The sequence below is a fragment of the Phytophthora ramorum genome (genome assembly GCF_020800215.1).
Source record: "Phytophthora ramorum isolate Pr-102 chromosome Unknown Phyram_PR-102_s0008, whole genome shotgun sequence".
Classification (NCBI taxonomy): Eukaryota; Oomycota; class Peronosporomycetes; order Peronosporales; family Peronosporaceae; genus Phytophthora; species Phytophthora ramorum.
The window spans coordinates 2,242,749-2,264,409 of record NW_027150654.1 but is presented as its reverse complement, the minus strand read 5'-3'; the positions used below and the strand labels follow the sequence as shown (position 1 = coordinate 2,264,409).

Genomic DNA, 21,661 nt, shown 5'->3' with positions numbered 1-21,661 from the left:
AAGTCCACGATGAGCCTGCTGCAGCCGGAGGCCAACGATGCGGGCGAAGAGGTTCCCGGAGTGTACCGGTCGCTCAACTTCCGCAGTCTGCAAGACCCGTACTCGAACCGAGGCGGTGACACCATGACCAGTCGGTACAGCACGCTGCGAGCCGAGAACCTCGAGACGATGCTCAACGGCGGCCTCGAACTGTTCTACAAGAAGTACAACCACTTGTCTCGCAAGATCAACCTGCAGTTGCCCACGCCCGAAGTGCGCTTCGAGAACCTGTCGTTCTCGGTGCAGGTGCCGGCTGAAGCTGGCGCGTACGGCACGGTGGGATCGCACCTGGCCTCCATCTTCACGCCGTGGCAGAAGATCCCCATGACCACCAAGCACGCGCTGCACCCGATGAGCGGCATCATCAAGCCGGGCTCCATGACGCTGATCCTGGCCAACCCCGGCGCCGGCAAGTCGACGTTCCTCAAGGCGCTGGCCGGCAAGCTGCAGGACAACGCGCAGACGGACATTGGGGTAGCCATCTATCTCCACGCAGCTTGGCGGTGGCGGGTCAACCACTTTGACGAGTCGAACAACATCGCGGAAGGGCACCACGTGGCACTCCTTAACAAGCGGCTGCGAGAGGGTTACAATACTGTCCAGGCACACTTACGGGCAGCGCCATCACTAGTAGTTGGAGCGACGGCGGCGAAGATCGTCGGTAGAGCCCTTCACTCGGGAGGGGACACACTGCCAGCAGTGGATCACGCCGAGGGAGGAACCAGGTACATACTGTACGTGGCCGGACGGGTGGCAGGAACAAAACGATCAGGAGCTTGCGGGGCGATCATTGTCAGCTGTAATGACATATCGAGCGGGGCCAACTGGAGCGGGCACATGTCATACGCCAGCTCGTCACCGACGACCACGGAAGCGGAACACTTAGGGCTCCTCATGGGACTCAAGGCGTGCGAGAAGAAGCGGTACTGGCCGCTATGGGTGGTGAGCACGAACAAGATGCTGATTGCACAGCATCGGCAACGCAAGCCCCCAAAGGCACGGCATTTAACACAAATCTACTGGAGGAGTCGGCGCATCGTGGATCGGCTCCGGGAAGTAGAATGGCTACACCACGCCAAAGAAGCCAATCGTATGGCAATGGAGCTAACAAACACAGCGCTCGAAAGCAGAACGAGCGTACAACAGTACACGGCTGACACGGGCACCGATTCAGGGAAATGGAGGAAAGTACTCCGCCACCTAGATGGAGACATGATACAATGGAAAACACACGAGGACAACGCGGCGCAAGCGGACGTCGTGGCCGACAGCCAGTAAGGACACCGGCACGTAACGGGGAAGCGCAAGCTAGGACCTGGAGTAGGCTAACTACCGACATAGGGGCGATGGTTAGAACGGACATAGGAAGTCGTTAGCACAACTAAGTGACATCAATGTACCTCACTGAAAAACGACAACGCGCAGACGGAGATCGGCGGTGAGATCTTGTACTCGGGTCTCAAGGGCGAGGAGATCGACCTCATCAAGTTGGTGGGTCTGGTCGACCAGACAGACAACCACATCCCGACGCTCACGGTGCGCGAGACGTTCAAGTTCGCCGACATGTGCGTGAACGGCCGACCGGAGGACCAGCCCGAGGAGATGCGCGACATTGCTGCGTTGAGGACGGAGCTGTTCTTGCAGATCTTGGGTCTGGAGAGCTGTGCGGACACGGTGGTGGGCAACGCGCTGCTGCGAGGTGTGAGCGGAGGCGAGCGGAAGCGTGTGACGGTGGGCGAGGTGCTGGTGGGTGGCCAGAGCTTGTTCTTGTGTGACGAGATCTCGACGGGACTGGATAGTGCCGCGACCTTCGACATCATCAAGGCGCTTCGCACGTGGTGCAAGACGCTGGGCGGGTCGGTCATCGTGGCGCTGTTGCAGCCCACGCCCGAGGTCGTGGAGCAGTTCGACGACATCCTGATGGTGAACGAGGGCCACATGGTGTACCACGGCCCGAGGACGGACATCTTGGAGTATTTTGAGGAGCGCGGCTTCGTCTGTCCTCCTCGCGTGGATCCGGCCGACTTCTTGATTGAGGTGACGTCGGGTCGAGGTCGCCAGTACGCCAATGGAAAGGTGCCGACAAAGGACCTCCCCGTGTCTTCCGAGGACTTCAACAACCTCTTCTGTCAGTCGAGTATCTACAAGAAGACGCACGAGGCGATTGGCAAGGGCTTCAACGAGCACCAGTTCGAGAACGCGGAGGACTTCCAGAAGGCCAAGAGTGTGGCCAACCTGGCGCGCTCGAAGCAGACGTCCGAGTTCGGCCTGGCGTTTGTGCCGAGCACGCTGCTGCTGCTGAACCGGCAGAAGTTGATCTGGCTGCGCGACCCGCCGTTGCTGTGGGGGAAACTGTTCGAGGCGCTCATCGTGGGCCTGGTGCTCGGTATGATCTACTTCAACGTGAGCTCGACGTACTACCTGCGCATGATCTTCTTCAGCATCGCGCTGTTCCAGCGGCAGGCGTGGCAGCAGATCACCATCTCGTTCCAGCTGCGCGGCGTGTTCTACAAACAGCGTCCGCGCAACTTCTTCCGCACCATGTCGTACGCCATCGCGGAGACGGTGGTGCAGATTCCGGTGAACCTGTCGGTGGCGTTCATCCTGGGCACGTTCTTCTACTTCATGAGTGGACTGACGCGGACGTTCGAGAAGTACATCGTGTTCTTCCTGGTGCTCGTGTGCTTCCAGCACGCCATCGGCGCCTACATGACGATGCTGAGCTCGCTGTCGCCGAGTATCACGGTGGGTCAAGCACTGGCGGGTATCTCCGTGAGCTTCTTCCTGCTCTTCTCAGGCAACATTATCCTGGCCGACCTGATCCCGAACTACTGGATCTGGATGTACTGGTTCAACCCGCTGGCGTGGGCCCTGCGCAGCAACATGCTGTCGGAGTTCTCGAGCGACCGGTACACTCCCGCACAGAGCACCAAGTTCCTGGACAGTTTTTCGATCTCTCAGGGCACCGAGTACGTCTGGTTCGGTATCGGCATTTTGGTGGCGTACTACCTGTTCTTCACGACGCTCAACGGTCTGGCGCTGCACTTCATCCGGTATGAGAAGTACAAGGGCGTGAGCGTGAAGGCGATGACGGACAACGCCGCCCCCGAGGAGGACAATGTATACGTGGAAGTCCGGACGCCCGGTGCTGGCGATGTCGTGCAAGCGAAGGCTCGAGGTGCCGGTCTGCCGTTCACACCGTCGAACCTGTGCATCAAGGACCTCGAGTACTACGTGACGTTGCCTTCTGGTGAGGAGAAGCAGTTGTTGCGTGGCATCACGGCCCACTTCGAGCCGGGCCGCATGATGGCGCTCATGGGCGCGACGGGTGCCGGTAAGACGACGCTCATGGACGTGATCGCCGGCCGCAAGACGGGCGGCCGCATCGTGGGCGACATCATCGTGAACGGTGAACAGAAGAACCCGGCGAACTTCAGCCGCATCACGGCGTACTGCGAGCAGATGGACATCCACTCGGAGGCCGCGACGATCTACGAGGCGCTCGTGTTCTCTGCCAACCTGCGTCTGCCGCCGACGTTTTCGGAGGAGGAGAGGATGAACCTGGTGAACGAGACGCTGGAGCTGCTGGAGTTGTCGGCCATCGCCGGCGAGATGGTAGGACGTTTATCTGTGGAGCAGAAGAAGCGCGTGACGATCGGCGTGGAGGTGGTGGCGAACCCGAGCATTCTCTTCCTGGACGAGCCGACCAGTGGTTTGGACGCGCGTTCGGCGCTGATCGTGATGCGCGGCGTGCAGTCGATTGCGCGTACGGGCCGTACGGTGCTGTGCACGATCCACCAGCCCAGCATTTCCATCTTTGAGCTGTTCGACGGACTTCTGCTGCTGCAGAAGGGGGGCTTCACGGCATACTTCGGCGACTTGGGCGTGGACTCGGTGAAGATGCTCGAGTACTTCGAGTCGATTCCTGGCACGATGGAGATCCGTCCGCAGTACAACCCGGCCACGTACATGCTGGAGGTCATTGGCGCTGGTATCGGTCGCGACGTGAAGGACTACTCGATCGAGTACAAGAACAGCGCGCTCTACAAGTCCAACCGCGAGCGCACGCTGCAGTTGGCGCAGGTGTCGGACGAGTTCGTGCGCCACTCGACGTTGAACTACAACCCGATCGCAACAGGCTTTGCCAACCAGCTCGGTCAGCTTGCCAAGAAGCAGCAGCTCACGTACTGGCGCAACCCGCAGTACAACTTCATGCGTATGTTCCTGTTCCCACTGTTCGCGATTATCTTCGGCACCACCTTTTACCAACTATCTACGGCCAGCGTGAAGAAGATCAACTCGCACATCGGTCTCATCTACAACAGCATGGACTTCATCGGCGTGATCAACCTCATGACGGTGCTGGAGGTGACGTGCGCCGAGCGTGCCGTGTTCTACCGCGAGCGCATGTCGAACTACTACGGCCCGCTGCCGTACAGTCTGTCGCTGTGGTTCGCTGAGGTGCCGTACCTGATCGTGGTGATCGTGCTGTTCGTGACGATCGAGTACTGGCTGGTGGGCTGGAATGACAACGCGGGCGACTACTTCTTCTTCATGTTCGTGTTCTACCTGTACACGTCGGCGTGCACGTACGTGGGGCAATGGATGTCTGCGTTGATGCCGAACGAGAAGGTGGCGAACGTGGCGGTGGGCGCTTTGTCGTGCCTGTTCAACCTGTTCTCGGGTTACCTGCTGCCGCGCACGGCCATGAAGGCGGGCTACAAGTGGTTCACGTACCTGATGCCGTCGAGCTACTCGCTTGCGGCGCTGGTGGGTGCGCAGTTCGGCGATAACCAAGACGTGATCTCTGTGCCGTCGGGCAACACGACGACAAACATGACGGTGGCCGCCTACATCGAGAAGACGTACGACTTCCGGCCGGAGCGCAAGTACAACTTCATGGCGGGTCTGTTGGTGATCTGGGTGGTGCTGCAGGTGGCCATTTACCTGACGTTCAAGTTCGTGAGCCACCTGAAGAGATAAGCTGGTGGACATTGCGACGGTGGTCGGTGCTCACAACTACTTGTGCTAGTCGCAAGTCTGTCATCGCAGGGAGTCGGGTGTGTCCATTTGACTATTTTGGTGTCAATAGACTATTTTGGTGTCAATATACATTTGCTGTTTTGTGAATATGGCATGATACGTTTCGATGGTTGTAAAAAAAAGTGTATTTTGTATCTCCCTCCCGATGAGTTGTTGCAATAGGATATCGTGCCGCGTGCTGCAGTAGTACGTAAGCTCCGTGGTGCCAAGGCGTCGAATTGGTGAGCAGCCACATGCGGAAGATTGTATAGTGCCATATTGCAATGATCGTTATTGGAGATCTGCGATTCCAAAAGTGTCACCCATACAACAACAACAAAAACAATACATCAAGTTTACATTCAATACAATACTGACAGTATTGCCTCCCTACAATGATGCATTATTGCTGCAGTGATTATTGGAAACAATTGGCGGTATCCCCAGCATCCGATCATCCGAAACACCAACGGCCGGGCGAGCGGACTGGATCACATGACGAGCTCGGCGGCTTAGCCTGGTACGCTGAGTGGGGCTTCGACAGCATCTGCCATGCTTCGTGCGGTGCAGTCACGACAAAAGCCATCAGTTAGGTTCATCCTGCCCACCCTGACCTTCGCCGCATTATATCATGCAGCTGGTATCATAAGACACACATGCAAAGTTGTCGTCTGCCCAAAACACGGCCAATCAACTTTCGGTGATGCCTACAGTGTACTTGTACATGCTTCGGAGACCAAAGACCTGTACCTGAGACCTACATACACCCTCACCCTTCCCTCTCATATCGAGACTCATGGAATAGAACTGCTCGGATCCGTCTGTCTTCGACTTCCCAGTGGTGGACATATGCAGCCGAGCGTCACTTCCCACGCTCCAGCTTTGCAGTGCTCATTACTAGATATCCCTCGGCTCGCCGAGGACCACCCCGTCCCGTTCGGTTGCCCCCGCCGAGAGTCTTCTAACTGCCTGTCAGCTTAGTCTCCCTCCCAGCGGAATCCAAGTCTACGATGAGCCTGCTGCAGCCGGAGGCCAACGATGCGGGCGAAGAGGTTCCCGGAGTGTACCGGTCGCTCAACTTCCGCAGTCTGCAAGACCCGTACTCGAACCGAGGCGGTGACACCATGACCAGTCGGTACAGCACGCTGCGAGCCGAGAACCTCGAGACGATGCTCAACGGCGGCCTCGAACTGTTCTACAAGAAGTACAACCACTTGTCTCGCAAGATCAACCTGCAGTTGCCCACGCCCGAAGTGCGCTTCGAGAACCTGTCGTTCTCGGTGCAGGTGCCGGCTGAAGCTGGCGCATACGGCACGGTGGGGTCGCACCTGGCCTCCATCTTCACGCCGTGGCAGAAGATCCCCATGACCACCAAGCACGCGCTGCACCCGATGAGCGGCATCATCAAGCCGGGCTCCATGACGCTGATCCTGGCCAACCCCGGCGCCGGCAAGTCGACGTTCCTCAAGGCGCTGGCCGGCAAGCTGCAGGACAACGCGCAGACGGAGATCGGCGGTGAGATCTTGTACTCGGGTCTCAAGGGCGAGGAGATCGACCTCATCAAGTTGGTGGGTCTGGTCGACCAGACAGACAACCACATCCCGACGCTCACGGTGCGCGAGACGTTCAAGTTCGCCGACATGTGCGTGAACGGCCGACCGGAGGACCAGCCCGAGGAGATGCGCGACATTGCTGCGTTAAGGACGGAGCTGTTCTTGCAGATCTTGGGTCTGGAGAGCTGTGCGGACACGGTGGTGGGCAACGCGCTGCTGCGAGGTGTGAGCGGAGGCGAGCGGAAGCGTGTGACGGTGGGCGAGGTGCTGGTGGGTGGCCAGAGCTTGTTCTTGTGTGACGAGATCTCGACGGGACTGGATAGTGCCGCGACCTTCGACATCATCAAGGCGCTTCGCACGTGGTGCAAGACGCTGGGCGGGTCGGTCATCGTGGCGCTGTTGCAGCCCACGCCCGAGGTCGTGGAGCAGTTCGACGACATCCTGATGGTGAACGAGGGCCACATGGTGTACCACGGCCCGAGGACGGACATCTTGGAGTATTTTGAGGAGCGCGGCTTCGTCTGTCCTCCTCGCGTGGATCCGGCCGACTTCTTGATTGAGGTGACGTCGGGTCGAGGTCGCCAGTACGCCAATGGAAAGGTGCCGACAAAGGACCTCCCCGTGTCTTCCGAGGACTTCAACAACCTCTTCTGTCAGTCGAGTATCTACAAGAAGACGCACGAGGCGATTGGCAAGGGCTTCAACGAGCACCAGTTCGAGAACGCGGAGGACTTCCAGAAGGCCAAGAGTGTGGCCAACCTGGCGCGCTCGAAGCAGACGTCCGAGTTCGGCCTGGCGTTTGTGCCGAGCACGCTGCTGCTGCTGAACCGGCAGAAGTTGATCTGGCTGCGCGACCCGCCGTTGCTGTGGGGGAAACTGTTCGAGGCGCTCATCGTGGGCCTGGTGCTCGGTATGATCTACTTCAACGTGAGCTCGACGTACTACCTGCGCATGATCTTCTTCAGCATCGCGCTGTTCCAGCGGCAGGCGTGGCAGCAGATCACCATCTCGTTCCAGCTGCGCGGCGTGTTCTACAAACAGCGTCCGCGTAACTTCTTCCGCACCATGTCGTACGCCATCGCGGAGACGGTGGTGCAGATTCCGGTGAACCTGTCGGTGGCGTTCATCCTGGGCACGTTCTTCTACTTCATGAGTGGACTGACGCGGACGTTCGAGAAGTACATCGTGTTCTTCCTGGTGCTCGTGTGCTTCCAGCACGCCATCGGCGCCTACATGACGATGCTGAGCTCGCTGTCGCCGAGTATCACGGTGGGTCAAGCACTGGCGGGTATCTCCGTGAGCTTCTTCCTGCTCTTCTCAGGCAACATTATCCTGGCCGACCTGATCCCGAACTACTGGATCTGGATGTACTGGTTCAACCCGCTGGCGTGGGCCCTGCGCAGCAACATGCTGTCGGAGTTCTCGAGCGACCGGTACACTCCCGCACAGAGCACCAAGTTCCTGGACAGTTTTTCGATCTCTCAGGGCACCGAGTACGTCTGGTTCGGTATCGGCATTTTGGTGGCGTACTACCTGTTCTTCACGACGCTCAACGGTCTGGCGCTGCACTTCATCCGGTATGAGAAGTACAAGGGCGTGAGCGTGAAGGCGATGACGGACAACGCCGCCCCCGAGGAGGACAATGTATACGTGGAAGTCCGGACGCCCGGTGCTGGCGATGTCGTGCAAGCGAAGGCTCGAGGTGCCGGTCTGCCGTTCACACCGTCGAACCTGTGCATCAAGGACCTCGAGTACTACGTGACGTTGCCTTCTGGTGAGGAGAAGCAGTTGTTGCGTGGCATCACGGCCCACTTCGAGCCGGGCCGCATGGTGGCGCTCATGGGCGCGACGGGTGCCGGTAAGACGACGCTCATGGACGTGATCGCCGGCCGCAAGACGGGCGGCCGCGTCGTGGGCGACATCATCGTGAACGGTGAACAGAAGAACCCGGCGAACTTCAGCCGCATCACGGCGTACTGCGAGCAGATGGACATCCACTCGGAGGCCGCGACGATCTACGAGGCGCTCGTGTTCTCTGCCAACCTGCGTCTGCCGCCGACGTTTTCGGAGGAGGAGAGGATGAACCTGGTGAACGAGACGCTGGAGCTGCTGGAGTTGTCGGCCATCGCCGGCGAGATGGTAGGACGTTTATCTGTGGAGCAGAAGAAGCGCGTGACGATCGGCGTGGAGGTGGTGGCGAACCCGAGCATTCTCTTCCTGGACGAGCCGACCAGTGGTTTGGACGCGCGTTCGGCGCTGATCGTGATGCGCGGCGTGCAGTCGATTGCGCGTACGGGCCGTACGGTGCTGTGCACGATCCACCAGCCCAGCATTTCCATCTTTGAGCTGTTCGACGGACTTCTGCTGCTGCAGAAGGGGGGCTTCACGGCATACTTCGGCGACTTGGGCGTGGACTCGGTGAAGATGCTCGAGTACTTCGAGTCGATTCCTGGCACGATGGAGATCCGTCCGCAGTACAACCCGGCCACGTACATGCTGGAGGTCATTGGCGCTGGTATCGGTCGCGACGTGAAGGACTACTCGATCGAGTACAAGAACAGCGCGCTCTACAAGTCCAACCGCGAGCGCACGCTGCAGTTGGCGCAGGTGTCGGACGAGTTCGTGCGCCACTCGACGTTGAACTACAACCCGATCGCAACAGGCTTTGCCAACCAACTCGGTCAGCTTGCCAAGAAGCAGCAGCTCACGTACTGGCGCAACCCGCAGTACAACTTCATGCGTATGTTCCTGTTCCCACTGTTCGCGATTATCTTCGGCACCACCTTTTACCAACTATCTACGGCCAGCGTGAAGAAGATCAACTCGCACATCGGTCTCATCTACAACAGCATGGACTTCATCGGCGTGATCAACCTCATGACGGTGCTGGAGGTGACGTGCGCCGAGCGTGCCGTGTTCTACCGCGAGCGCATGTCGAACTACTACGGCCCGCTGCCGTACAGTCTGTCGCTGTGGTTCGCTGAGGTGCCGTACCTGATCGTGGTGATCGTGCTGTTCGTGACGATCGAGTACTGGCTGGTGGGCTGGAATGACAACGCGGGCGACTACTTCTTCTTCATGTTCGTGTTCTACCTGTACACGTCGGCGTGCACGTACGTGGGGCAATGGATGTCTGCGTTGATGCCGAACGAGAAGGTGGCGAACGTGGCGGTGGGCGCTTTGTCGTGCCTGTTCAACCTGTTCTCGGGTTACCTGCTGCCGCGCACGGCCATGAAGGCGGGCTACAAGTGGTTCACGTACCTGATGCCGTCGAGCTACTCGCTTGCGGCGCTGGTGGGTGCGCAGTTCGGCGATAACCAAGACGTGATCTCTGTGCCGTCGGGCAACACGACGACAAACATGACGGTGGCCGCCTACATCGAGAAGACGTACGACTTCCGGCCGGAGCGCAAGTACAACTTCATGGCGGGTCTGTTGGTGATCTGGGTGGTGCTGCAGGTGGCCATTTACCTGACGTTCAAGTTCGTGAGCCACCTGAAGAGATAAGCTGGTGGACATTGCGACGGTGGTCGGTGCTCACAACTACTTGTGCTAGTCGCAAGTCTGTCATCGCAGGGAGTCGGGTGTGTCCATTTGACTATTTTGGTGTCAATAGACTATTTTGGTGTCAATATACATTTGCTGTTTTGTGAATATGGCATGATACGTTTCGATGGTTGTAAAAAAAGTGTATTTTGTATCTCCCTCCCGATGAGTTGTTGCAATAGGATATCGTGCCGCGTGCTGCAGTAGTACGTAAGCTCCGTGGTGCCAAGGCGTCGAATTGGTGAGCAGCCACATGCGGAAGATTGTATAGTGCCATATTGCAATGATCGTTATTGGAGATCTGCGATTCCAAAAGTGTCACCCATACAACAACAACAAAAACAATACATCAAGTTTACATTCAATACAATACTGACAGTATTGCCTCCCTACAATGATGCATTATTGCTGCAGTGATTATTGGAAACAATTGGCGGTATCCCCAGCATCCGATCATCCGAAACACCAACGGCCGGGCGAGCGGACTGGATCACATGACGAGCTCGGCGGCTTAGCCTGGTACGCTGAGTGGGGCTTCGACAGCATCTGCCATGCTTCGTGCGGTGCAGTCACGACAAAAGCCATCAGTTAGGTTCATCCTGCCCACCCTGACCTTCGCCGCATTATATCATGCAGCTGGTATCATAAGACACACATGCAAAGTTGTCGTCTGCCCAAAACACGGCCAATCAACTTTCGGTGATGCCTACAGTGTACTTGTACATGCTTCGGAGACCAAAGACCTGTACCTGAGACCTACATACACCCTCACCCTTCCCTCTCATATCGAGACTCATGGAATAGAACTGCTCGGATCCGTCTGTCTTCGACTTCCCAGTGGTGGACATATGCAGCCGAGCGTCACTTCCCACGCTCCAGCTTTGCAGTGCTCATTACTAGATATCCCTCGGCTCGCCGAGGACCACCCCGTCCCGTTCGGTTGCCCCCGCCGAGAGTCTTCTAACTGCCTGTCAGCTTAGTCTCCCTCCCAGCGGAATCCAAGTCCACGATGAGCCTGCTGCAGCCGGAGGCCAACGATGCGGGCGAAGAGGTTCCCGGAGTGTACCGGTCGCTCAACTTCCGCAGTCTGCAAGACCCGTACTCGAACCGAGGCGGTGACACCATGACCAGTCGGTACAGCACGCTGCGAGCCGAGAACCTCGAGACGATGCTCAACGGCGGCCTCGAACTGTTCTACAAGAAGTACAACCACTTGTCTCGCAAGATCAACCTGCAGTTGCCCACGCCCGAAGTGCGCTTCGAGAACCTGTCGTTCTCGGTGCAGGTGCCGGCTGAAGCTGGCGCGTACGGCACGGTGGGATCGCACCTGGCCTCCATCTTCACGCCGTGGCAGAAGATCCCCATGACCACCAAGCACGCGCTGCACCCGATGAGTGGCATCATCAAGCCGGGCTCCATGACGCTGATCCTGGCCAACCCCGGCGCCGGCAAGTCGACGTTCCTCAAGGCGCTGGCCGGCAAGCTGCAGGACAACGCGCAGACGGAGATCGGCGGTGAGATCTTGTACTCGGGTCTCAAGGGCGAGGAGATCGACCTCATCAAGTTGGTGGGCCTGGTCGACCAGACAGACAACCACATCCCGACGCTCACGGTGCGCGAGACGTTCAAGTTCGCCGACATGTGCGTGAACGGCCGACCGGAGGACCAGCCCGAGGAGATGCGCGACATTGCTGCGTTGAGGACGGAGCTGTTCTTGCAGATCTTGGGTCTGGAGAGCTGTGCGGACACGGTGGTGGGCAACGCGCTGCTGCGAGGTGTGAGCGGAGGCGAGCGGAAGCGTGTGACGGTGGGCGAGGTGCTGGTGGGTGGCCAGAGCTTGTTCTTGTGTGACGAGATCTCGACGGGACTGGATAGTGCCGCGACCTTCGACATCATCAAGGCGCTTCGCACGTGGTGCAAGACGCTGGGCGGGTCGGTCATCGTGGCGCTGTTGCAGCCCACGCCCGAGGTCGTGGAGCAGTTCGACGACATCCTGATGGTGAACGAGGGCCACATGGTGTACCACGGCCCGAGGACGGACATCTTGGAGTATTTTGAGGAGCGCGGCTTCGTCTGTCCTCCTCGCGTGGATCCGGCCGACTTCTTGATTGAGGTGACGTCGGGTCGAGGTCGCCAGTACGCCAATGGAAAGGTGCCGACAAAGGACCTCCCCGTGTCTTCCGAGGACTTCAACAACCTCTTCTGTCAGTCGAGTATCTACAAGAAGACGCACGAGGCGATTGGCAAGGGCTTCAACGAGCACCAGTTCGAGAACGCGGAGGACTTCCAGAAGGCCAAGAGTGTGGCCAACCTGGCGCGCTCGAAGCAGACGTCCGAGTTCGGCCTGGCGTTTGTGCCGAGCACGCTGCTGCTGCTGAACCGGCAGAAGTTGATCTGGCTGCGCGACCCGCCGTTGCTGTGGGGGAAACTGTTCGAGGCGCTCATCGTGGGCCTGGTGCTCGGTATGATCTACTTCAACGTGAGCTCGACGTACTACCTGCGCATGATCTTCTTCAGCATCGCGCTGTTCCAGCGGCAGGCGTGGCAGCAGATCACCATCTCGTTCCAGCTGCGCGGCGTGTTCTACAAACAGCGTCCGCGTAACTTCTTCCGCACCATGTCGTACGCCATCGCGGAGACGGTGGTGCAGATTCCGGTGAACCTGTCGGTGGCGTTCATCCTGGGCACGTTCTTCTACTTCATGAGTGGACTGACGCGGACGTTCGAGAAGTACATCGTGTTCTTCCTGGTGCTCGTGTGCTTCCAGCACGCCATCGGCGCCTACATGACGATGCTGAGCTCGCTGTCGCCGAGTATCACGGTGGGTCAAGCACTGGCGGGTATCTCCGTGAGCTTCTTCCTGCTCTTCTCAGGCAACATTATCCTGGCCGACCTGATCCCGAACTACTGGATCTGGATGTACTGGTTCAACCCGCTGGCGTGGGCCCTGCGCAGCAACATGCTGTCGGAGTTCTCGAGCGACCGGTACACTCCCGCACAGAGCACCAAGTTCCTGGACAGTTTTTCGATCTCTCAGGGCACCGAGTACGTCTGGTTCGGTATCGGCATTTTGGTGGCGTACTACCTGTTCTTCACGACGCTCAACGGTCTGGCGCTGCACTTCATCCGGTATGAGAAGTACAAGGGCGTGAGCGTGAAGGCGATGACGGACAACGCCGCCCCCGAGGAGGACAATGTATACGTGGAAGTCCGGACGCCCGGTGCTGGCGATGTCGTGCAAGCGAAGGCTCGAGGTGCCGGTCTGCCGTTCACACCGTCGAACCTGTGCATCAAGGACCTCGAGTACTACGTGACGTTGCCTTCTGGTGAGGAGAAGCAGTTGTTGCGTGGCATCACGGCCCACTTCGAGCCGGGCCGCATGGTGGCGCTCATGGGCGCGACGGGTGCCGGTAAGACGACGCTCATGGACGTGATCGCCGGCCGCAAGACGGGCGGCCGCATCGTGGGCGACATCATCGTGAACGGTGAACAGAAGAACCCGGCGAACTTCAGCCGCATCACGGCGTACTGCGAGCAGATGGACATCCACTCGGAGGCCGCGACGATCTACGAGGCGCTCGTGTTCTCTGCCAACCTGCGTCTGCCGCCGACGTTTTCGGAGGAGGAGAGGATGAACCTGGTGAACGAGACGCTGGAGCTGCTGGAGTTGTCGGCCATCGCCGGCGAGATGGTAGGACGTTTATCTGTGGAGCAGAAGAAGCGCGTGACGATCGGCGTGGAGGTGGTGGCGAACCCGAGCATTCTCTTCCTGGACGAGCCGACCAGTGGTTTGGACGCGCGTTCGGCGCTGATCGTGATGCGCGGCGTGCAGTCGATTGCGCGTACGGGCCGTACGGTGCTGTGCACGATCCACCAGCCCAGCATTTCCATCTTTGAGCTGTTCGACGGACTTCTGCTGCTGCAGAAGGGGGGCTTCACGGCATACTTCGGCGACTTGGGCGTGGACTCGGTGAAGATGCTCGAGTACTTCGAGTCGATTCCTGGCACGATGGAGATCCATCCGCAGTACAACCCGGCCACGTACATGCTGGAGGTCATTGGCGCTGGTATCGGTCGCGACGTGAAGGACTACTCGATCGAGTACAAGAACAGCGCGCTCTACAAGTCCAACCGCGAGCGCACGCTGCAGTTGGCGCAGGTGTCGGACGAGTTCGTGCGCCACTCGACGTTGAACTACAACCCGATCGCAACAGGCTTTGCCAACCAGCTCGGTCAGCTTGCCAAGAAGCAGCAGCTCACGTACTGGCGCAACCCGCAGTACAACTTCATGCGTATGTTCCTGTTCCCACTGTTCGCGATTATCTTCGGCACCACCTTTTACCAACTATCTACGGCCAGCGTGAAGAAGATCAACTCGCACATCGGTCTCATCTACAACAGCATGGACTTCATCGGCGTGATCAACCTCATGACGGTGCTGGAGGTGACGTGCGCCGAGCGTGCCGTGTTCTACCGCGAGCGCATGTCGAACTACTACGGCCCGCTGCCGTACAGTCTGTCGCTGTGGTTCGCTGAGGTGCCGTACCTGATCGTGGTGATCGTGCTGTTCGTGACGATCGAGTACTGGCTGGTGGGCTGGAATGACAACGCGGGCGACTACTTCTTCTTCATGTTCGTGTTCTACCTGTACACGTCGGCGTGCACGTACGTGGGGCAATGGATGTCTGCGTTGATGCCGAACGAGAAGGTGGCGAACGTGGCGGTGGGCGCTTTGTCGTGCCTGTTCAACCTGTTCTCGGGTTACCTGCTGCCGCGCACGGCCATGAAGGCGGGCTACAAGTGGTTCACGTACCTGATGCCGTCGAGCTACTCGCTTGCGGCGCTGGTGGGTGCGCAGTTCGGCGATAACCAAGACGTGATCTCTGTGCCGTCGGGCAACACGACGACAAACATGACGGTGGCCGCCTACATCGAGAAGACGTACGACTTCCGGCCGGAGCGCAAGTACAACTTCATGGCGGGTCTGTTGGTGATCTGGGTGGTGCTGCAGGTGGCCATTTACCTGACGTTCAAGTTCGTGAGCCACCTGAAGAGATAAACCAACCAGAGATGACAAGAGGTGATGAACTAAACAATCTTGCGGGAGGTGATGAACTCAACAATCTTCCGCAGGTGGCCGCTCACCAATTCGACGCCTTGGCACCACGGAGCTTACGTACTACTGCAGCAGCGGCACGATATCCTATTACAACAACTCATCGGGAGGGAGATACAAAATACACTTTTTTTACAACCATCGAAACGTATCATGCCATATTCACAAAACAGCAAATGTATATTGACACCAAAATAGTCTATTGACACCAAAATAGTCAAATGGACACACCCGACTCCCTGCGATGACAGACTTGCGACTAGCACAAGTAGTTGTGAGCACCGACCACCGTCGCAATGTCCACCAGCTTATCTCTTCAGGTGGCTCACGAACTTGAACGTCAGGTAAATGGCCACCTGCAGCACCACCCAGATCACCAACAGACCCGCCATGAAGTTGTACTTGCGCTCCGGCCGGAAGTCGTACGTCTTCTCGATGTAGGCGGCCACCGTCATGTTTGTCGTCGTGTTGCCCGACGGCACAGAGATCACGTCTTGGTTATCGCCGAACTGCGCACCCACCAGCGCCGCAAGCGAGTAGCTCGACGGCATCAGGTACGTGAACCACTTGTAGCCCGCCTTCATGGCCGTGCGCGGCAGCAGGTAACCCGAGAACAGGTTGAACAGGCACGACAAAGCGCCCACCGCCACGTTCGCCACCTTCTCGTTCGGCATCAACGCAGACATCCATTGCCCCACGTACGTGCACGCCGACGTGTACAGGTAGAACACGAACATGAAGAAGAAGTAGTCGCCCGCGTTGTCATTCCAGCCCACCAGCCAGTACTCGATCGTCACGAACAGCACGATCACCACGATCAGGTACGGCACCTCAGCGAACCACAGCGACAGACTGTACGGCAGCGGGCCGTAGTAGTTCGACATGCGCTCGCGGTAGAACACGGCACGCTCGGCGCACGTCACCTCCAGCACCGTCATGAGGTTGATCACGCCGATGAAGTCCATGCTGTTGTAGATGAGACCGATGTGCGAGTTGATCTTCTTCACGCTGGCCGTAGATAGTTGGTAAAAGGTGGTGCCGAAGATAATCGCGAACAGTGGGAACAGGAACATACGCATGAAGTTGTACTGCGGGTTGCGCCAGTACGTGAGCTGCTGCTTCTTGGCAAGCTGACCGAGCTGGTTGGCAAAGCCTGTTGCGATCGGGTTGTAGTTCAACGTCGAGTGGCGCACGAACTCGTCCGACACCTGCGCCAACTGCAGCGTGCGCTCGCGGTTGGACTTGTAGAGCGCGCTGTTCTTGTACTCGATCGAGTAGTCCTTCACGTCGCGACCGATACCAGCACCGATCACCTCCAGCATGTACGTGGCCGGGTTGTACTGCGGACGGATCTCCATCGTGCCAGGAATCGACTCGAAGTACTCGAGCATCTTCACCGAGTCCACGCCCAAGTCGCCGAAGTATGCCGTGAAGCCCCCCTTCTGCAGCAGCAGAAGTCCGTCGAACAGCTCAAAGATGGAAATGCTGGGCTGGTGGATCGTGCACAGCACCGTACGGCCCGTACGCGCAATCGACTGCACGCCGCGCATCACGATCAGCGCCGAACGCGCGTCCAAACCACTGGTCGGCTCGTCCAGGAAGAGAATGCTCGGGTTCGCCACCACCTCCACGCCGATCGTCACGCGCTTCTTCTGCTCCACAGATAAACGTCCTACCATCTCGCCGGCGATGGCCGACAACTCCAGCAGCTCCAGCGTCTCGTTCACCAGGTTCATCCTCTCCTCCTCCGAAAACGTCGGCGGCAGACGCAGGTTGGCAGAGAACACGAGCGCCTCGTAGATCGTCGCGGCCTCCGAGTGGATGTCCATCTGCTCGCAGTACGCCGTGATGCGGCTGAAGTTCGCCGGGTTCTTCTGTTCACCGTTCACGATGATGTCGCCCACGATGCGGCCGCCCGTCTTGCGGCCGGCGATCACGTCCATGAGCGTCGTCTTACCGGCACCCGTCGCGCCCATGAGCGCCACCATGCGGCCCGGCTCGAAGTGGGCCGTGATGCCACGCAACAACTGCTTCTCCTCACCAGAAGGCAACGTCACGTAGTACTCGAGGTCCTTGATGCACAGGTTCGACGGTGTGAACGGCAGACCGGCACCTCGAGCCTTCGCTTGCACGACATCGCCAGCACCGGGCGTCCGGACTTCCACGTATACATTGTCCTCCTCGGGGGCGGCGTTGTCCGTCATCGCCTTCACGCTCACGCCCTTGTACTTCTCATACCGGATGAAGTGCAGCGCCAGACCGTTGAGCGTCGTGAAGAACAGGTAGTACGCCACCAAAATGCCGATACCGAACCAGACGTACTCGGTGCCCTGAGAGATCGAAAAACTGTCCAGGAACTTGGTGCTCTGTGCGGGAGTGTACCGGTCGCTCGAGAACTCCGACAGCATGTTGCTGCGCAGGGCCCACGCCAGCGGGTTGAACCAGTACATCCAGATCCAGTAGTTCGGGATCAGGTCGGCCAGGATAATGTTGCCTGAGAAGAGCAGGAAGAAGCTCACGGAGATACCCGCCAGTGCTTGACCCACCGTGATACTCGGCGACAGCGAGCTCAGCATCGTCATGTAGGCGCCGATGGCGTGCTGGAAGCACACGAGCACCAGGAAGAACACGATGTACTTCTCGAACGTCCGCGTCAGTCCACTCATGAAGTAGAAGAACGTGCCCAGGATGAACGCCACCGACAGGTTCACCGGAATCTGCACCACCGTCTCCGCGATGGCGTACGACATGGTGCGGAAGAAGTTGCGCGGACGCTGTTTGTAGAACACGCCGCGCAGCTGGAACGAGATGGTGATCTGCTGCCACGCCTGCCGCTGGAACAGCGCGATGCTGAAGAAGATCATGCGCAGGTAGTACGTCGAGCTCACGTTGAAGTAGATCATACCGAGCACCAGGCCCACGATGAGCGCCTCGAACAGCTTCCCCCACAGCAACGGCGGGTCGCGCAGCCAGATCAACTTCTGCCGGTTCAGCAGCAGCAGCGTGCTCGGCACAAACGCCAGGCCGAACTCGGACGTCTGCTTCGAGCGCGCCAGGTTGGCCACACTCTTGGCCTTCTGGAAGTCCTCCGCGTTCTCGAACTGGTGCTCGTTGAAGCCCTTGCCAATCGCCTCGTGCGTCTTCTTGTAGATACTCGACTGACAGAAGAGGTTGTTGAAGTCCTCGGAAGACACGGGGAGGTCCTTTGTCGGCACCTTTCCATTGGCGTACTGGCGACCTCGACCCGACGTCACCTCAATCAAGAAGTCGGCCGGATCCACGCGAGGAGGACAGACGAAGCCGCGCTCCTCAAAATACTCCAAGATGTCCGTCCTCGGGCCGTGGTACACCATGTGGCCCTCGTTCACCATCAGGATGTCGTCGAACTGCTCCACGACCTCGGGCGTGGGCTGCAACAGCGCCACGATGACCGACCCGCCCAGCGTCTTGCACCACGTGCGAAGCGCCTTGATGATGTCGAAGGTCGCGGCACTATCCAGTCCCGTCGAGATCTCGTCACACAAGAACAAGCTCTGGCCACCCACCAGCACCTCGCCCACTGTCACACGCTTCCGCTCGCCTCCGCTCACACCTCGCAGCAGCGCGTTGCCCACCACCGTGTCCGCACAGCTCTCCAGACCCAAGATCTGCAAGAACAGCTCCGTCCTCAACGCAGCAATGTCGCGCATCTCCTCGGGCTGGTCCTCCGGTCGGCCGTTCACGCACATGTCGGCGAACTTGAACGTCTCGCGCACCGTGAGCGTCGGGATGTGGTTGTCTGTCTGGTCGACCAGGCCCACCAACTTGATGAGGTCGATCTCCTCGCCCTTGAGACCCGAGTACAAGATCTCACCGCCGATCTCCGTCTGCGCGTTGTCCTGCAGCTTGCCGGCCAGCGCCTTGAGGAACGTCGACTTGCCGGCGCCGGGGTTGGCCAGGATCAGCGTCATGGAGCCCGGCTTGATGATGCCGCTCATCGGGTGCAGCGCGTGCTTGGTGGTCATGGGGATCTTCTGCCACGGCGTGAAGATGGAGGCCAGGTGCGACCCCACCGTGCCGTACGCGCCAGCTTCAGCCGGCACCTGCACCGAGAACGACAGGTTCTCGAAGCGCACTTCGGGCGTGGGCAGCTGCAGGTTGATCTTGCGGGACAGGTGGTCGTACTTCTTGTAGAACCGCTCGAGGCCGCCGTTGAGCATCGTCTCGAGGTTCTCGGCTCGCAGCGTGCTGTACCGACTGGCCCTGCTGTCAGTGTGCTGGTATGGGTCTTGCAGGCTGCGGAAGTTAAGTGAATGGTATACACCAGGCACCTTCTCAGTGGGCCCACCATCAGCTTCAGGGCGCAGCAGACCTATCTTGTCTTCCTCTTTCGTCATTTCACTTGGGTAGACTGTATCCGAGAGCGAAGGTTGGCTTGTTGGTTGCGAGGAAAATTGAATAGTGAGACGACTTGGAGGCATACGAAAAGCTAACATCTACAATACGAAGTGAGGCACGTTATCATACCAATGGTCTAACGACAGGCGGGGCAGAATGCATACACCCGCTCGCATGCAATGGTTCTGACCACTTCTGTGGAGCTCACCATTTCGTGCAGGCGAGAAAAGGGGTACTAGCGAATACGTGCAGACAAACCACCGCTCACAAGCACAAGTGCCGACAAGAATGGTCCTATCGAAAGTGTGTTTGCGATTTCGGCGGTCGGTCATAAAAGTCCTGATAACTCAAGCAGAAGTTCACTAAACGCAAGTCAAATATTGCATTAGTGTACACTTCCAAGGCGGCGGTACATGTACTCGAATCCGACATGACATTCAGATATCTTCAGTCTACCGCGAGATGGACATCAGTGCGCATTGATCGCGTCCAACGACTCGTCTCGCTCGTCGTACTGGGGATGGGGTCCTGTGTCAGTGCGGTGGGGTCGCTGGTGCTGCTACTGCGGGGATTTTAGCAACTTTTGCCATTGAAGACTCGTGTTCTCGGGGCGATAAGACGCTCGTAGGGTTCAGCGCTAGAGTTCGTTGGAAGACCGGACGAGGGGTGAGTGCAAGATTTGTACGCTGAAACACCTCGAACTCGTTGTAGCCTCGGTTCTCCAGCGGTCGACGCGATCGAAAAGCGTGGGGCCAGCGAAGGGTTAAAGGCACGGACGCACTAAAGCTCCTCCTCACAGATCACTTTTTTTCCAGCACGAGGCAAACGTCCAGGCTTGCACCGGGCCCAAGCGGCCGGGGCGTTTTCGTAGTGGTGGAGGCGCTATGCCGTGCGGTCAGCGTCGCTCTGGCCTGATATGAGCTCGTGAGGGGATTACAACCGGCAGCGGGAACCCAATCCAATATCTTCGCGCTGGCGCTTCGCTATCGCACATGAATCCGCGCCAGTGGTGCTGTCGGCGCTATATTTCAGTGCGGGGCTGGCGTTAGAAGTCGACGCGGTTTGAATAGGCAGTATCAACGCTGTAAAGTTGGGTTTTCTCTATAAGGAGGCGACATTTCGATCACACGATAGTTCTCGTCGAAGTCTTGGCGTCTTATTTGCTCCGCCATGGAGCTGCTGATTTGCGTTGTACATGTACGTCAAGCAGTCATACTCGAAAGTACATGTATGGGTTCTGCAGTCCAGACTGCACCCGTGCTGACTGGTTTGTACAGCAATTTTTTGCTTTCACGTACCAGCACGCGCAAAGGCAACATGCAACGCACGCTTTATCATTGTATTCTTGCTGACTGACTGAGGCGATAATCTATGCATCGTAGCCACCGGGTGCCCAGTGGAATTGGTAAGCGGTTTTGATGCAGAGCTCGTCCGAGCGTAATCGACGTTAAAAGTTAACGGTAAAAATCAAACCAAACCCAAAACAACAACGCGAAGATATTGGATTGGGTTCCCGCTGCCGGTTGTAATCCCCTCACGAGCTCATATCAGGCCAGAGCGACGCTGACCGCACGGCATAGCGCCTCCACCACTACGAAAACGCCCCGGCCGCTTGGGCCCGGTGCAAGCCTGGACGTTTGCCTCGTGCTGGAAAAAAAGTGATCTGTGAGGAGGAGCTCTAGTGCGTCCGTGCCTTTAACCCTTCGCTGGCCCCACGCTTTTCGATCGCGTCGACCGCTGGAGAACCGAGGCTACAACGAGTTCGAGTTGTTTCAGCGTACAAATCTTGCACTCACCCCTCGTCCGGTCTTCCAACGAACTCTAGCGCTGAACCCTACGAGCGTCTTATCGCCCCGAGAACACGAGTCTTCAATGGCAAAAGTTGCTAAAATCCCCGCAGTAGCAGCACCAGCGACCCCACCGCACTGACACAGGACCCCATCCCCAGTACGACGAGCGAGACGAGTCGTTGGACGCGATCAATGCGCACTGATGTCCATCTCGCGGT

The 21,661-nt window shown here is 58.3% G+C and overlaps 4 protein-coding genes across 5 annotated transcripts; 3 read left to right on the top strand and 1 right to left on the bottom strand.

Moving 5' to 3' along the window:
• Positions 1-9: 9 nt before the first annotated feature.
• KRP23_9615 (ABC transporter G family member 32) lies at positions 10-5,022 on the top strand (the record flags this gene model as incomplete). Its single annotated transcript, XM_067895192.1, has 2 exons — positions 10-513; positions 1,465-5,022. The coding sequence occupies 2 exons, from the start codon at positions 10-12 to the stop codon at positions 5,020-5,022; spliced, it is 4,062 nt and encodes a 1,353-aa protein (XP_067742801.1).
• Positions 5,023-6,071: 1,049 nt separating this feature from the next.
• Positions 6,072-10,121, top strand: KRP23_9614 (ABC transporter G family member 37; the record flags this gene model as incomplete). Its single annotated transcript, XM_067895190.1, has 1 exon — positions 6,072-10,121. One exon carries the CDS (start codon positions 6,072-6,074, stop codon positions 10,119-10,121), a length of 4,050 nt encoding a protein of 1,349 aa, XP_067742800.1.
• Positions 10,122-11,169: 1,048 nt separating this feature from the next.
• KRP23_9613 lies at positions 11,170-15,219 on the top strand (the record flags this gene model as incomplete). 2 transcript variants are annotated; one of them, XM_067895189.1, is made up of 1 exon in its annotated part: positions 11,170-15,219. In XM_067895189.1, one exon carries the CDS (start codon positions 11,170-11,172, stop codon positions 15,217-15,219), a length of 4,050 nt encoding a protein of 1,349 aa, XP_067742799.1. The 2 variants fall into 2 exon arrangements, with proteins under 2 accessions (XP_067742799.1, XP_067742798.1); XM_067895188.1 differs by having other exon boundaries at positions 13,120-15,219.
• Positions 15,220-15,584: 365 nt separating this feature from the next.
• KRP23_9612 (ABC transporter G family member 37) lies at positions 15,585-19,652 on the bottom strand (the record flags this gene model as incomplete). The annotated part of the gene is made up of 1 exon (XM_067895187.1): positions 15,585-19,652. The coding sequence occupies one exon, from the start codon at positions 19,650-19,652 to the stop codon at positions 15,585-15,587; it is 4,068 nt and encodes a 1,355-aa protein (XP_067742797.1).
• Between the last annotated feature and the right edge of the window lie 2,009 nt (positions 19,653-21,661).